The sequence below is a fragment of the Phalacrocorax carbo genome, chromosome 20 (genome assembly GCF_963921805.1).
Source record: "Phalacrocorax carbo chromosome 20, bPhaCar2.1, whole genome shotgun sequence".
Lineage (NCBI taxonomy): Eukaryota > Metazoa > Chordata > Aves > Suliformes > Phalacrocoracidae > Phalacrocorax > Phalacrocorax carbo.
In genome coordinates, this window is record NC_087532.1 from 4,434,439 (window position 1) to 4,452,139 (window position 17,701).

Here is a 17,701-nt window from a genome sequence, read left to right on the forward strand (position 1 = left end):
ACAGGTTGCTGTTACATGGATTCAGTTCCAAAGCATGCACTGACTTGGAATTACAAAGGATACAGACTCAGCAGAAACAGCAAAGATGACAGGAGGTGTACCAAGTGTGTTAGAGGAGTCTCACGCCCCTATATAACAAATGTGTTTCAGAATCTACAGAAGCATCCTGCTGGAACTTCCCTGCACATCTGCTACAAACATTTCAAGGGTAACAGGAATAGGGCAGATGAAAAAAATCAAGGAAAAGAGGTAAGGAGTAGCAGTACAGAGGATTCCTCTTTACACCTTTCAGAAAAGCCCACTAAAAAGCTAAGGCGCTTTTATTTCTGTTAAAGATTTAACAGGCAGGAGAGGGTTACATGAAAGAAAAGATTTAGTATGGTCTTAGGTAGTGTTAGCAATACTATATTAAGTGACACTAGCATTCAGCATCCTCTCCAAGTATGCTGCCTTTCAGATCATAATTTGGGGATGAGGAATCAAGAAGAGACAATATACATGAACATCAGGGGAGATTAGGATGCAGTACAGGTCCCTAAAATATATAACTTTACACAGCATAATATAAGGTATGCAGTTTAAGGCGGCTTCAGGACAAACTGCTGCAAAAAGTGCCCTTTGAGATCCCCTGGATTGGTTAGTGAGAATATACACCTTGAAGAGCCTCAGCTGCTGGTCTCCAAACCCATGAAACAGCTTCAGATAGCTAGTCTGCTTTTTTTTTTTTTTTTTTATTTTATTTTAGTGGCCAAAGAGTGCAGGTTAAGCGCAGTGATCAAGATAGGTATTACTGACAGCTAATTAGTTTGAACTTAACAACAAAGCCTTTAAGTGAACGGCCTGCAAAACCTCATTTATGCAACCCGGAGACAAACTCATTAACTGCAGGCTCCATTACCCACTCCACTTTGCCAGCAGTAAAGAAAGTTTAAAAATCATGTTTATAGGAAAGAGCCGTAAGACAACTCAGGAGATTTAAAAAAAACAAACAAACAAAAAATCCCTAAAAAGAGAAGCCTTCTGCAGATTCCATCTCTATAGGAACAGTGCCATAAATGCATAAGAAAGAACTAGGCAGCCCTATTCTCCCTGCTAGGCTTCTTTTTTTCCCTTTAAAGGAACAGATGCCAGCACAATAAGCCTCTGTGTATCTTTTATATTAAACATGTAATCAAGACATTCTGCCTGAAAAGTAGAAACACCCCTAAAATCCACCTCAAAAGCTGCAGCTTGCTTTTTTAATCATAAAACAATTATTCTAATTAAGCAGCAATCCCTTTCTCGCACTGCAAGCTTGCCTCCGAATAGATAAAGAAAGCACAGAGCACTGGTAGCCTCCTGCATGCACCCTCAGTGCCGGATACTTACAGCTCCCACACCGCAGCTTCTCGCAGCCCTCCCTTCCCTCCCTCCTTAATTTCAATTAAGTTCCACTCTTAAGAAAGGAGAAGAAAGGGGAAGGGGATGGGGGAGGGAGAAGCAGCACTTACCCTTTGGGGACTCACTTCTGGCTTTCTTGCTTTCTAAAGGACACTCACTGCTGCTGTTGGGAGAACATACTCTTCTCTTGCCTAAAATTTCATCTAGAGGAGAGATGAGAAACCTGAGTATCAGATAAGGTTGTACTTTCGTCTTTGCAGAAGCAACCAGAGAGACTTTGGTATTTTGCTTCTCTCTCTCTCACACACACACACAGACACACACACACGCGCACATATATTACAAGCAGAGGGAAAAAAAATGAAAGTAAGAAAAATCATCATCTTGAGAGCCTTGATCTGCTTTCCTAATCACGCAGTCCAAAAGCACATAATGACTATTCACACACTGATCAATGCAACGTTTTAAAGCTATAAATTCTGAATCCAGTTGATTTCCTTACTGAGTTTCATCATTTGTTCTGTTGCCTTTTGTCCCCCTGGTGTTTCCACTCCTTTCATGCCCTGATGCAAAGCAACTGGGGGAGAGAAAGGGGAGGAAAAAAACAACACAAAAAAAAGCACAACAGATCTCTGAATCTTCCTACCACAGTATCTCTCTCTCTCTCTCTCTCTCTCTCTCTCTCTCAATCTCTCCCCCCCTTCTTCCCCCCCTCCTCCTTCAAAACCTCAAGGTCCTTAGCAATCTTCCCCCTCTAGATTATACGGAAACACTCAAGCCTTTTGCATTACTGCAGCCCTACAAACCAACACAAAATATCTAATATACAATTACAGCGTCCCCGAACAGATTTAAAATCAATATCCTCCCATAATAATGCTGGGGAAACTGAAAGCATGATGTTGCATATGGGCAGGAAGGAAGAGACTGTTTGTCACTGCAAGCATCAAATTCTCATCTATCAAGGGCTTGTTAAAGATGCAGCATCTTAAAATTAAAAAAAAACCCCAATCTCACAAACAAGCACCATATTTGAGTGAGTATACGTTGCATCTGCCTGTGAGTCAACACGCTCGCAAAGCTTCTGCAATTTACCCAAAGTGTGTTGGTTAAGAAAGGTTACAAACCCCCTTGGCGCTGTTTATAAGAACAACAAAATTATTTATGCTCCAGGGGACATTTTAAGCCAAGCAACTGTCCCTCATGCTCAGAATCATTCCACGTTACTTTGAATTCAGCTAAGCAAGCCCAGGTTCCTGCCTTGGCATTGTATTTATCAAGAGATCCAGAGCACAGATCAGTGTCTGCCACAGGCTGAGCAGCGCCGAGAGCAGACAGTTAACGTGCCGAGGGCAGAGCCTGCCAGGCAATGCCTTTACCCAAAGAGCAACTCTGGAACTCTGCAAAGTTACAAGTGGCGTTTCAAGGTTTTAAAGAGCACAAGCTGCCTCCGATCTTATCTTGCCATGACCCTGTCACCCAGCCTGTTAACAAAACTGGCACTCAGAGACAACCGCAGAGGCTTGCTTCCATCCATAGCCAAAAGCAAAGTAAATACAACAAAACAGTGGTGACTGGAAAGCGGATGGGAAAGGGCAGAGTCAGTCAGTGACAGCACTTTTTAGTTTTCTCAGCACTTCACATCCCAGGTGTTGAGTCAGCCTTTCAATACAATTTGAATTTTATCAATCCTTCTGCCTCAGTTTACCCTTTCAATAACTTCTCCGACGCCACAGACAGCATCTGCTTGCCAAGCCAGCATCAAAGCTAGGAAGTACCTGGCCACACAGCACAAATAGAGTCACAAGCTCCCTCCCCACGGAACGCTTCATTCTTCATGTTGATTTTCCTGGAAATGTTAGTCTGATGCTGCAAACCCTCAGCGCTGGAGGCCAAGATCATATATCCTCTTCAGAAGCGTTCTCATCTGGGATTTGTGGCTTTGAAACAACAAAAGCCCCGCTGCTCCGCTCGCCCCTCCCGGCCTGGGCAGGAGACAGCAAAACCCAACAGGGCTTGTTCTTATACTTCAGGCAGAAGAGACTCCATGGAAGAACGGGTGACAGAAGCACCAGTTACATGTGACAGCAGTTAGAATATGAGCAGTAAAGATTCCTTGATTTCACAACTCTGCCAAGACACCTCATTACCCTCCTATCACTCCTTCTCTCCTGCTATTCCTCTCCCACCCCCGCGCGCCCATCTGCCAGCAGACATTCGCTCTGACTAGCACCGTGCCCTGCTATTCCCAGACACGGCAGCAGGACAGGTTGCAAGTCCCATCTCACTTGTGCAGGGGAAGACCAAGATCTCGCAGTAACTCTGCGCGTGGCACCAACTCCATCAGACCCATGCCCTGCCAGCCTCCAAAACACCCACTTCTCGGCACGCACACAAGCGAGCTGGCGGCTGCGTGAACAGGCAGGTTTGACAGCCTGCCGTCACCGGCATGCCACGGGGAAAGGTCCCAGATGTCCTACGGCCGGGATTTGAACTTGGCCCTCCAGAGAGATCCCACATTAGCGTATTAATCTCTAGGATGATCTGCAGCATTTTCCTTCCAGCACCTCAGGTTCGCGTTGCACCAAAGCACCAAATCCCGCACACTGAGTTTGTATTTTGGTTGCCCCCCCCCAGCAGTTTTTATGGCAGTCAGATCACAGAATTAAAATTTTCTTCTCCTCCCCTCTCCCTTCCATTTAAGGCAAAGTCTTGGGATGTGTCACAGGCTGCCTCTGTCCCCAGAAACGTGGGGACTAAATCAACAAGATACGCAGTAAGCAAGGAAATGGGAATAGTTATCATCAGTAGCCAGTATGGAGGCACATAGATCTAACAATCCGCCCCAGATTTACTGAGTCAGTAGGAGTGCACAAGACTGAATAGCAATCTTTTGAATTCCAGCCGTTATATGAAGTCATACCCCCCTCTTAGCTCTCTTAGCTGCAAAGCAGGGAAAAGACAGGTCACATTTTCCTTAGTTACTCAGTGAACTCTCAGATTCTGGGGTACAACCGAAACGGCGATGCATCTGCATTACAGCGCCAATCCTTTCCTCTTTACAACTTAAGCCATATGCACAGCTTTGGCATACCACTTACCCCTGCTAAACGCATGCCCTTTTACAGGACCTGAATTCATCCCTTTATGTCACACGCCAACCATCCGGCCATCCTTTGCACTCACACACAAAGAACCAGGACAGTCGTTGAAGGCATTGGGTTGGGACCATCCATAGTCCATCTCCCCCTGACTTTGCAGCAGCAGCAAAACCAAATATGTTTTGCAAATGAGTTGGCAGCGTAGCTTCTGGATGGCTCACCACCCTCACAGGGACACGCTGTGCATTTAGAGCACACTGCTACTCATTGACCAGAAAGCCAAAAGGTAGCTGTTTGCTCAGCCCGTGCACCTGCAAAAGGCAACGCTCCACCTTAGACAGACAACGGGGGGGGATGGTTGTGGGGAGCTTTTTTTTTTCCCCCCTTTTCTTTTCATTCCCTGAAGCCCTGCTTCTGCCTCCTCTTCTCCTGCCTTCTACAAAGCATTTCAGTTGAAAGGAAGCCAAATCAGGGCAGTTTTTTAATATTAAAGCTGAAAATGAAAGACATTATCAGTAGAACTGTAATGTTATGAAGCGAAGCCAGCAATAATACAAGTAAGCAGTGCTAGAAGAAACCCCAAGCATACCGATCACCACTGCCACGGGCGCAACACAGCCCTGACCACACAGCCCCCGCCCACACAGGCCCTCAGATGCTGCATTACGTTCAAGGCTCCTGCTAGCCTGACAAGGCAGTACAGAAAGTGATCCAGGGACGTTTTTGGAAACAAAGTCAAATATTTTCCCCAAACACCTAGAAATCAAAGTGGATTTTTTTCCCCCCTTCTGTCATGGGAAGAGAAAGTCTGGCACTCACCTGCTGCACTTCTACAGTGGAACATGAATAGAGCCAGGCCAGCAAAGTAGGTCAGCTGGTGGAGGACAGCACTTTGGTCCGCATACAGAAGCATCGCCCAATGGCTTTGCAACCACAGAGAGAAAGGATGTGGGTACAGCACCATAAAATAAGCTTGTGTAGAAGCCCGGGCAATGTGGGCTTTCTTTAATCACAGTCCTCTTTGGACTTGAGACACACTGATTAGAGACCATGGGTGGAAACGTCGCCTCGAAGTAACAAGGCTTTGTACTTCTGCACTGCCGCTAACCCTCAGCCTCCTGGCACTCAGTGGAGCTGGGTCACTTAACAGTCGTGTTCACCTATCTCTAGGTTTCCCCAAAGACGGAGGGACTTCATCTCCACTCTTTACAAGGGAATCTGCAGCAGAGAAGATGCAAAGACGCACACCGCATCAATGGCAGGGTGAGCACTGAGCCCACGTCCCAGCGACTGAGCACAAGGGTTCACCTGGAGAAGGGAAACGAACAAATGAGGTGGTCGCAAAACGTTTGCCCTCGCAGTGTTGTTGAACGGGCGGACTACAGAGCGCGTCCCAGTTGCGGCCAAGGGATTGCACCAAGTTTCTCTGCACTGTGTTATGGCTACGGACACAGTGGGAAGCAATCAAGACCTATCTCACGCTCCTTATCCATATCATTGGTTTTGCTCTGAAAGCTTCTTGGACCCAGAAGTCCTGAATAAACAGAGAACTGAGCCAACTTACATGGGAAATCATTCAAGCTCAGATAGCCGACATCTAACAAGAAGAGTCCTTTTTTCACCTCCTTTCACGTTATTTTAAGAGGAGGAAAACATCCTCCCTTGCTCTTAATTCCCCCATCAAACTTAAGCCCTGGAGATGACAATTCCCACTGACCACTCTGAAATGTCTTGGCAGCATCTCAGTTTATTCAGCTCTCCCCTTTCCTTTGGCACAAACAAGCCACCACCAGAGGAGCTGCTCTGCTCAAACTCTGGTGATCCAGCCCTGCTGCTCAGTCTGTCCCCGTGCTGAATGTGACAGGTTTGCAGGGACCCTGGAGACTTACTTCCCCAGCGATGGGCTTGTGCCTTTGTAAGAAGCTGCACCAGCTTGCTGAGTCCCAGCAGGCCCAGAGCTGCTCTCAACAAAGGCTGGCGTACGAGGGGCCACGCAGTAGGCTGCGCACAGCGGCGTGGAATCTGGCTGCACATCGGCCCCATCCCTTGCCAGCAGGAATCAATGGAACAAAGGGAGAGCGAAGCACAAGGTCATGGGAATAACGGGCCATAATTTAACTGAGGGCAACGAGAATGGAAGAAAAATTATTGGGGAAGCTGGGGGAAGGGAAGCAGTGGGTTTCTGGGACTTGGGATCCTAGAATAATACAAGCGCATGCCAGCTCGTGGGGCAGGGTTACTTCTAGCAAGGAAGGGGGAAGTACCACGGGATCTCTGCAAAGGCAATGTTGAACCAGCTGCAAAATAAAGGTAGCATCCTTCTCCCACCAGGTCAGCTGAATGGCTTTAGGGATGTGGCAAGCAGCAGGCTTCAAACCTTAGCTATTGGTCTGAGTTACCTTGTTGTTCCTTTATGTCTCCGCATTTATAGCTGTTTGTTGGTTGTCATTTAGATTTAGATGGCAAGCTCTCCAGGACAGGAAGCATCCTTTTGCTAGCTGCTGTACCAGTCTTAACAGCACAAACAGCAGAGCAAGCTGAGCGCCCCTGGCTCAGGACTGTCCCTAGCCTAGACCAAGGTACCTGCAAACGTTCCCTAAGCACCACGCTTCAAGTTCCCTGTGACAAGCAGCTCTTGGAAACAGCAAGAAAAACAGGAAACAAAGGGGAGGGAGGAATGGTCTCATAATACAAAGAAAGGAGGATGTAATATCGAGTAACCAAAGGTTTTTCTCTTTCCTGCTCGCTTTGAGAGAACTTAGCTTTGGCTGACGGGTTGTGCAGGCACTCCTCTTGATAGCAAAGGAGGACTCCAGTAGGCAAGTCAGTGACCATCACTCACCGGTCTCAACCCATTACACAGAAATTAGCGCCACAAAGGTAGGCCTAGTGTCACTAAACCCTTCCTAAACATGACTTAACTGCAGCACATATGAAAGTTGGGGGAGCACGCAACAAGACAGCAGCTCAGTAGAAGGATTCCCGATGCATAACATACAAACCATCCTTTCCTAGGCTTGAGAAGGAGCCTGCATCCCCTTTCTCAGCTCTAAGCTGAGAAGAAGAAAGGCCATCTGCCTTTCCTCCTACCATGCGAACAGTATCCTGCTACTTCCCACCTCCTTGTGCTCGCTCGATTTGCCTAGCTGGAGCTAAGCTCCTAAAAGGACTGTCCAGTATTTCAGTTCCCAAGGAGTGAAACATCTTCCTGTCTTCTGTAATAAGGCTGTTTATTACAGACAGTGTACCAACATCCCCTTGTCTCCCAGATAGTTACAAAATTCATTTTTTACAGCATGCACCAAGCTATAGAAAGGTAGTAAATATTCATAGTATGAAAAACACTCATGGAAAGGATATACTGCACTTAAGAGAGAGATCTGAATTAATTTTATATGCTGCAGGGAAGCTTTTTAGCAATTGCAAACTTGTGAATCCCCACTCTCTTCCAGAAAAGATTTAAAGAATGAGGCTGGGAGGGTGGGCTGGAAGTCCAAGCCTTCTGGAGACTCGCTTTGTAGCTCTAGAAAGGAGCATCTTCTGCTGGGTAAGACAGGAGAAACGGGAAGCTTGTTACACCAGTAGACTTAAGCACGGTTCCAGTAAGGATCAAGTTTTCCTTGAGGGACCACAAACCTCTCGGGCAAAGGTTGTTTGACCTCAGTTTATGTATCTGTGACAAAAAGCTATGAAAACTGGCACCGCTCCTCTGACAGAGATACCTCCCTCAGTCCTGGGGAATGCCACACAACACCCAACCATGCCAGAAGTGGGTAAGGCAATGCGGCAGGGACAGCACTTGCTTCCCTGCGGGCTCCGAGGTGCTGCATCTTCTGCGTGTGGTCTGTGCCAGCAACACGGTATTCCCTCCGACACCCAGGACAGCTGCTCCACCTCCTCTGGCTGCTCCTTCTACAAGCCTCCCAGCATTTCTTTAGAAGAGTGAACTCTGAAGATAGTGATTTCCAACGGAGCTGCTGGTGGTGCTGTACCCTTAGCACCATTTAAATGTCCGATTGCACTCATTCAGCCCCTGAAAAAAACAGCGCTCCTCCAGCCCGTGACAGCTTTGACAGCCAGACTCCTTAATTCCTTTTTCTTATTCCCTTAATCTGTCATCTTTATCAGGCTGGGGAAGTGCCAGGCAGCATGCAGGAGCCCCGGCCCCGATCAATCTCCACATTACAGCTGACAGAATGGTGCTAATAACTTATTGATCTAATGTTTGCCAAGCCCCACTGGGGCTGAAAGGCTGCCATTGATTGGCTTGAGGGAAGGAGCCTCTCAGCTGAGAGCAGAGCGGAAAGCCTTCAAATTGTCTTCTTCCCGAGGAGCTTGGAGATGAAGGGAGGGTGGGGAAGGGAGAACAGGGAGGAGGACAAGGGAACTAAAGAGAGGAAGAGAATGGAAAGGAAGGGTGCATATGTGTGAGATGAGAATTAAGAATGGAACTGGAAGGAGGGAAAAAAGGGTCTGAGAACTGAAGAAATGCAAGGAGGAGGGAAAAGAGCAGGAAAGGGAAGAAGAGCGTAGAGAAGAAAAGGAACTAGGAACAAAAAGATTGTGCAGAGCTGAACAATTAATGAAATGGGCAGTTGACCCTCTTCCTGCTCACAGCAAATTGTTAATAAAATCTTTCCAGCGCCCAGCCCTCCATGCTAGGACAGCTCCTCCCAAGCTCGTTCATGGCTGCTGTAAAGCATGCAGCGCTGCTGACCCCCCTGACTGGGTCTGAAACCACGGTCTTGCATCTGGGAAGAGGGCATCATTAGGACAGATTCCAGTTTAATTTATGAGTCTGTTCCCCACGGTGACACACATGCAACTTAACCCTTGAGAGTCCCCACCCATCTCCTTGATTTGCACTGAAGAGGCTAATAACTGTAGAAAGTCATCAGACATGCTTAGCAGAGGGAAAGGAGGGTCTTTACTGTGCCTCTGTGGGGAAACCTGGGCCTACCTGTATAAGCAGGGACAGCAAGAGAAGAAAGAAAACTAATGCATGACCTTTCACAAATTATAGTAACGGTTATCGTCTTCTTTGCCATTCAGCTGAGACCACTTTCGCCAAACGGTACACGTGTTGGAGCAGTGCTGTAAGGCAGGGACTGAGCTGGCAGGGCTTCAGGGAAAGGCAGCGATGGTCACACACTGCCCTGGCAGGTTTGCCTGCCTGGGGGCTCTAAATGCACAGTGCTCATTGTGGTCAGGCCTGTTTTCCTGGTGGACTTCTCTCAAGTCTATCAGTCCAAAAGGCTGGGTCAACATTTTCACGTGTCGTCTCCAACACATCTCTCCCACACACAGCCCCGCACCCCTTTCTCTTCCGCAGGACTTCTCCCTCGCTTTCACCAGAGACCTCCCGGAGCTGAGCCATACAGCACTCCGCTGATTGCTTGAAAGAAACAAGGAGCAGAGCAGCAGTTCAACGGCTGCTACCTGGGCACGTAATCACAACACAAGCTTTCCAGACACACAGCTATGGGGAGCTTGTGGGGCGACAGCGTTACCCCTGCTGTGCAGCAAGAGCAGAAGCCTAGGCTTTGCAAGACTAAATCCACAGCATCCAAACCTGATCACACAGAGATCAACACACGCACTGGAGCAGGAACAACATCAAAACCCTGGCTCTGAAGTATCTACTTGACTTGTGGCAGGGTCAGGAGCAGCGACTCACTGCCTCCTCTCCCTGCACTTCCACCCAGCAGCAAGCAAGAGTGGACAAGCCAAGTGCCACATTACAATCTGTACTGGATTTCTATATATAACATCAGTGAGATGTCACCGCACCAATGATTTGTTTTCAGCTCTTTACTAGCTGCCTGAAAGGCACCTGGGAAAGGAGGTGGAAGCAGGGGGCGGGGAAGAGGTTATTTTTGGAAGCAGGATAATCTTGCTCTTCCTAGAGCTGCAAGGAAAGGAAGAAAGAGCCGGTGTTTATTTCAGTTCCAAAGCCGCAACACGCACTGGGCATGAGTTTGGTGGCTGACCCAGCTGCCAGAGAGTGACAGACTCATGGTGCTGACTATGGCCAGTCTGCCCTTTTCATGCCAGGCACAGAGGAGGCCAAGCTACTTAAGCTGCCACCTGAGCCCTGTCCAGCTGTGGTGCTCCTTTCCTACAAGCGAGGGAGAAACACCTTGAAACACACCACTGACCTTCCCAAAGGTGTCTGCAGAGCCATCCTACAAGAACTGTCCTGCCAGGAGCAGACTGCAAATCCCTGCCAAGAGCAAGGTTTATTGAACTCCAAAAACAGGGCACTAAACTGCCTTGGCTGCTTCTCCTCCTGCAGTGACAAAGCCAAGAATAAAACCTTAAACGCTCACGCCAGCAAAATCCCACGCGCTAGCCTACGCTGCAAGTGCAGTTGCAGGGGACAGCGAAAGGAAGTGCTTCCATGTTGGGCTTTCCCATTTTTCCTTCACCTCCCAAGACCACCGGTTGTATTACAAAAGGATGCTGGTTACCTCCCACTTCCTCAAGGCTTCAGAAGAAATAAAAAAGAATTTAAACAGAGCACAAAGAAAGGACGGTCCTCCAGATCCAAGCCAAGAGGAGGAATGGCACTGACAGAGCCTGGACCCTCATGTTGCCTAGGTAAACAACTGTCCTTCATGGTAAAACACATAAATAAAGGTGGCTGGGCTTTCAACTATTAGATGCCCATTTGGTGCTGATTTTCTGCTCAATTTAAGGCAGCAGTTCAATAAAGGCTTCTGCTTTTTTTGTTGCTGTTTGGCTTTGTAAATGAAAACATGTCTGCATCCTAGCTCATTATCACACGCTCAGGAAACAGTTGTTCCCTGTGATTCTGTCTCTAGCCATTAGCCATAACATCCCTGATCCCAATTCTTTTTCACCCCTAATATTAACTCCTCCTTAGCAGATGAGAGCTCTAGGACTCAGTGCAAAGCCAAATGAAGTTATTGGGAAGCCCTCCACGGCAGGCACACAGAGTCCAGGGACAGGCCCAAAGAAAGTGAGACAACTAGCTTGATCAGCCACAGATCCACGTGTGTATGAGCTACAAGCACTGCCTCGTCAATAAAAATTCCAATACCAATTTTTAAATGTGAATCTGTTTACCGTTTTCTCCTGAAATTTCTCCTTCTCCCTTGGTTAGTCAACAAAGCATCAAGTGGAAAGATGAGACAGGAGCGTTAATACAGAAGAACAAATAACCTCACAGAGAGAAAAGGGCTCTTTTGTGATGTTTTTGAGGCGTGTAGGTGAACTCTGCTTTTCCAGGACTGCAAAAGCTTCAAGTACACATGGCCTCCAATGGAGCGGGACTCCTCAAGGGACACAGATGTCATGTTCTCCCTATCACGTGGGATTTCCACAGGAATCATTGCAGGTTAACATGCAACTATACTGGTCACTGAGGACACCACTGCTCTGAGGCCAAGGCTCTCAGGGTTTTTCACCTCTGTCCCATTGACCAACAACACCTAGAAAAACCCCAAGCTCCCCGAGAGCTCTGTGACATTGGAAAGCTGGCCTTCTGCTGCTCCCCACGCCACAGCCAAAGGAGGGGAAGGGGTCTTTAATCCATGCACAGTCCCAAATATTAAATGTAGAACCATAGCAAATTGCCTGCTGTTTGGAGCAAGACTGGATATTCTGCCATGTCTCCGCTAAGTGCCCTCTCTCAGACAATATTCAGACATGAAGCCAACTCCCTTTAATCACAACGGGCAGAAGGAAAAGAGGGAAGATCTACCCACCTTCCTCTAGCATCAGTGAGCCTGATCCCTCCCCTTCTATCCATGCAAACAGTCCTACTGCAACTGGAAAGTCATGAAATCTGGCACAACAAAACCCAGGGTATTTGAGGAGAGAAAGAGGAGACATTAACAGGACTTTTGCAGGGCAGAAACTTTTTAGGGCCTTGGGACAAGGACTCTACTGCAAAATGCTTGTCCAAATCCTAAAGCAGCGTGCAAAGCGCGTGCACAGAAGGGAGAAGGCACCCCTACTTTCCCTGTGGAGCGCCACAAGGCCTCCTCCGTCCTCCCCCACCCCATGCATGCCCAGGCAGACTGCATTAGCCAAACTGGATAGAGGGGATTGGACTTGTTTACAGACACACCGCTAGCTGCTTAAAGGGGCTCTAAATCCATGTTTGATGTGCAAACCATCAGCTTTGCTACTGTGCCTTTGTCAAGCAGCCCTGGCTCTGCTCATCCTTGTGTGTGTGTCTCTCTCTCAATTAAGATTAAAAGCGCCTTGTGCCATCATCCGCTCTCAAGGTAAGCCCCTCTGTAGTGCCAGTGCTGTACCCTGTCTGCTGCCTTTATCTGATCCATTTGGAAACGACTTTTATATTCTCATTAGGCTCATCGCCTGCCCTCCCCTCCCACATGCACGCTCCCCCTGAGGCATCTGAGCATACTTCTCTACCTTTGCAGATGTTGTTAAGCCTCTTACTGAATCTCACCAGTGCAGGCTGCCTCTGTATGCTCCTAAGGAAGTACAGACCCCATTATACGTACTTTTCCTTTCTTCCTCCATTTGGCATATTATATCCCCATCGTGACTGCAATTTAATTAGCACCAAGGAAAACATTCTCCAGTATTTTCCACTGCAGAACACCACCAGAAGGGATAGACACAGCAGAAAAATCAAGTCCGCAGGGTCAAGAGAGGAAAGACCACTCACATCTCCTAGGTAAACTGGCCTGGGAGCCCTGGGCATCACCAGAGCCTATTTTTCCAGGTAGGCTCTACATATGATCTACCCAGGTGCAGTCCTGCAGACTGTCAGCACTTAGGTGAAGTAGCTCATCTCTCTGCCCAAGAGCCAACCTTACCTCTCAGCAGCTGGATTAGCTTGTTCCCGGTTTAAAAATAAAGGTCCAACACTGGCCATAGAAGTAGGAGGAGATTAAACCTAGCAGCTGGGTATAAACCCAGTGTAGACACAACATACCTTCAGAACAGAAGCAGGATACCATTTTCATCAACTAAGAGCAACAGAGCTGGCAGAGAGGCAAGTGCCCTTCCTTTACACTACATTCTCTGATCCTCCACAAGAATTTACAGTGAACACTTCCACGCTTCAAATTTGCACAACCATAGGTGAACAGGCATTATCCAAGGACTACAGAAACCAGTGCTCTCCATTTTGCAAGCAGAAGCACCTCCACTCCCAAAGAGAGGCAGAGAAAGCAGAAGCAGCAGAAGTTTCCTATTCTTAAAAGTCTGAGGACGTGATACCGTCATCGGCCAATCCAGAGGAGAAGGAAGAATAGTGTAAAAGCGTGCAGATGGGTAAAATCCTAAACCAGTGAGACTGATTTCCTCAGCCAGTTAAGAACTCAGAGTTACCCACAGGGCAGCTCTTCCCGAAACCCAGGACCCCCGGGGAGCTAAGGAAATCCAAGGGCATCAGTGGTAATTGTAATAAATCTGTAGTGCCAGGGAGCAGGCCCAACACACACAAGTTTGCTCCATGATTAAGAGATCTCTGTAATACCTTACGGTCCCCAGTGGGCCCAAAGCAGTGAGATACAGCTAACATGCATCAAACACATAAGAATATCTCAATCATTACCGCAGCTGACGGTGGCTCCTAAGCCAATCGATAGGGCAATTAGATTTTATCAGTACACGCCTCCCGGCCACCTACTTCTGCTGTCGTTGCAAAAGCCTCAGCTACTCCTGCCAGTTCCGGGTCTCCAGACGTCTTACCGAGAAGCACAGGCTGGAGCTGATTTTTGCTTTTTTTTGTAGATTTTTGCTGTTGGTATTCTTTATTTCCTTTAAAGGTCCAGTATCAAAGGACAGTTCAAACGTGAGTTAAGCTGTCAGCTATTCTTATCTAAATGTCTTGCTTCAATACACACACTAGCAGAGGGGAACACCACACCACCCCCAAATCCCTCATATGCTGAATCTCTAGAAGTAGGCTATAATCCACATCTATTCCATATTCTTGCAGTGGAACAACAACATATTGGTCCAGCAGACAGGGAGGACAAGACAGGAAACGGAGCTCTGTTGTTCAGTCATCATTTGCCTTATAATCTTGGGCAAATTTGCCCTTCTGTGCCTTGGTTGACTCATGCACCCCTATGCTGTACTCAAAAACTGGTGGAAGGCATTATGCATCTCGTCCAACATTTCTGATGAAACTTTATTTGCTGGCAGCATAACTACCTCCCTTTCCCCTTTATCACTGTAGACTAGCAATAACAGCCTTCCCGTTTTTTATAAGTGCATTTTCAAAGCACTCAGACTGTAGTTCTCAGATTTGCTAGCCCAGATTTCTGTAGATGCTAAACTCATCAACATGTCATGATCATTACACTGGTCTTGATCACATCTAAGTGACGCAACAGATAGCACAGCCATTTCTTTTTGATGACTCCAGACTCCTCCTAGGTCTTTGGGCCTCACAAGATCCAAAATACAGTGACTTCTTTTGTCCCAGCTATCCCAAGCCCTAAGATGGCACCTCCTCTAGGATTATTGTTCCAAACGACTAGCACCCACCACTGTGGGTTATTACACCCACCGAGGCGGGTTAATAAATCCTTGTCTAGTCAGGGCCAAACCCTATTTGAGTCTTTCAGGACCCAGTTATTTTCTAGGTCTTTCAGCTTCTGCTGTCCCAAACTCAGCTCTTCAGTCTCTTTGTTCCCAAATATAGCCATCACCATTGCCATAAAGCAACCTGCTTTCACTTAAAAATTGTCCATAAGCCTTCCAAGGATACTAGTATCAGTGCTGCTCTTCCAACCCAAGGCCTTATATGTTCCAGCAACGCATCGGTCTCTTCAGCCCCTTTTGACATGAACGTCAGTCCAGATCTAGCTTGATCCCTCTAGTCACACCTATCTCCTAGAACTCATAAAAGCCCTAGAACTAACTACATGCCATGGTTTTCCATTAGTTTCAGCCCCTTTCTGCATTTCAAAGACCATCAACGATCCAGCAATACTTTTAATTTTCCAGTCCATGCTGTTCAAAACTATAGCACTGCCTCTAATCCTGGTTTTAACTACAAATCAAGGCACTCCATCACAGAATTAATTGCCAACCAACCCTGCCAACTTCAACCCTCCTCTTAACCCCATGAGCCCTGCATTAAGCATAGCCCTTCCACTCATCCTATCCTTGTTCTCAGTCCTCTGCTTAGCCTCAGCCATAGCCAAGAAACCACGTACACCTCTGTATCCTGTTTTAGCAGTATGTGCTCACCCCTCATCCTGCACACGTAGAATTTGCAGTTTGAGCTGCAGAGCAGCCTCTGGAGCGGTCAGTCTCTACTGGATGCCTACCTTCAAACCATAAATGCTAAACCAGCAACAGAAAACATTTTAGCAGCAGATTCCAACTTAGTTTGGGAGCTCTGCAGCTTATATCATGAGTGACGAGGGAGTCTTCAAACATACTGGCATTAACATAATTTACCCAACATTGTCCACCTCTAAATGCCATTTTGAGGGCAACATTCTCATAACCCAAAGAGACAGTACTGTTCTCAAAGCCATACAATGCAAACAGCAGACAACTGGGGGTACGTTTCTTTTTCCCTCATTGTTGTAAGTGGTTTAAACAGCCAGTCTTTCAGACTAACCCAACACTAACTCTCTTAAAATTATATATGTAGCAATTAGTTATAGCATTCTCCCCTTCCACCCTTGCCAGTAAAAACAAAGAGAACCAAGACATAAACCCAAAAATCGGCATCAGCTACAAAACCCAGCACATTTTGTTTCTGTTCCCTTGACTTCCATGCCTGGGAGGTGGTGACATAGGTACTAGTTCAGCACACACTCTGAAGTCAGAACTGGCAGGTTCTGCATAGGCTTTGGCAAACAAGTCTTCCCTTAATCAAACAAGCATGTAGAGTGAGCCAGCTCCAGATAGTGGGGAAAAATCAGAGCGAAACTGTCCCTGCGGAGATGCGACAATGCCCTCTCTCCCTTTAGATACCTCATCTCCCCACCATCCCCCACCTACTCTTTTGCTGGTCAACTCTTGTTAGACACACCAAATCTATCACATCCTGAAAAGCTCTGTCACTTGCTTGGTGGCCTCTTGTGTGAATGAGCCCTCTTTTTCATGGCTCAGACTTTCACTGAGGTCAGAGCCAAGCACTGCTGTTCTCACTGCTACGACATGTGTGCGGTGCCTACATTTTATATTTCTTACCGTTTCTCATCGTTAAGCTAATCAGAGAACCTCAAACATAAATTATAACACATATGCATTAGGATTTCTACATCTAATCTTTTCTCCTGCTTAACACTGATGGGAATGAAAATGACCCTTTGTGTTTCTGGAATGCTACAGATCTCAAAGAATTTCAGCAATGCTGATCAAGCTCAGCAGTTCCTCTGTAAAGCAAACAATATTAAAAACTATTTTAACATACAGGGCCAGCTGAGACGTATAGACTCAAGCAAGGTCATACAGAAAAACGTATCTCTCCATCCAGTTCGGCTTTTAGGGCCGTGTAGGAAAAGGGGCTGCAGAGATTGGTTAATGAAGAGAATATGGAGATTCAGCTGTGAAAGCAACGACTGGGAGCTGTTTGTGGCTTACAGACATAGGACAAACCCCCCAGTTCACAACACATATATGGGACTGAACACCTTACCACAAAAGCAGTCACACCAGTACAAATTTCACTGCAGGCAGGAGGAACCTTTCTGGAAAGGGGCCAAGCCTCATGCAAAAGGCAAACCGGGTACCCGTCATGTTACTGAATATCCTCCAAAGACATTCCCAAAGTGTTCTAGATGTGGTGTTCCCTTCAGATCCAGGGTTAAGTTACACAGTCAATAGAATGACTTACAAGGAAATAAGAATGAAACCACAAACATACAGATTTTCATGAAAGGCCTGCATGAGCATACACAGGCAGCCAATTCTGATTTGGAAGGACAGGGATCACTCAAAATAAAAAAAATAGCATAATTCCCAGTTTTTCAACTTGTATTTATAATCAAAAGCATATCGTAGATTCTGCAAACAGCAAGCAGATCTCCAGTTTAGCACCAGTGCCTCGCTTGTTAACTGATGTGTATCTACCACAAAGCACCCTTGCCCATAGCTCGGCGCCGACATCCAGAGAGGCATGGCGCAGGATCCAAGAGGAGCATTTCTGTTTTCACCATGTTAAGTTGAAACCAGGCGAACTTCCCCAAAAAAGCGAGGTAGCACTACAAAACCAAACAATTATGCTCACAAAGGAGTTGGCAGGC

At 46.9% G+C, this 17,701-nt stretch overlaps 1 protein-coding gene across 9 annotated transcripts in view; it reads right to left on the reverse strand.

The window, feature by feature from the left end:
• The window catches only part of SAMD11 (sterile alpha motif domain containing 11), a 188,833-nt gene that overhangs the window by 38,240 nt on the left and 132,892 nt on the right, over nt 1-17,701 (reverse strand). For all 9 annotated transcript variants that reach the window (XM_064470078.1, XM_064470077.1, XM_064470074.1 and 6 more), the window contains one exon: nt 1,491-1,583. In XM_064470078.1, the coding sequence (XP_064326148.1) occupies nt 1,491-1,583 (93 nt within the window). The remainder of the gene's footprint in view (nt 1-1,490; nt 1,584-17,701) is intronic.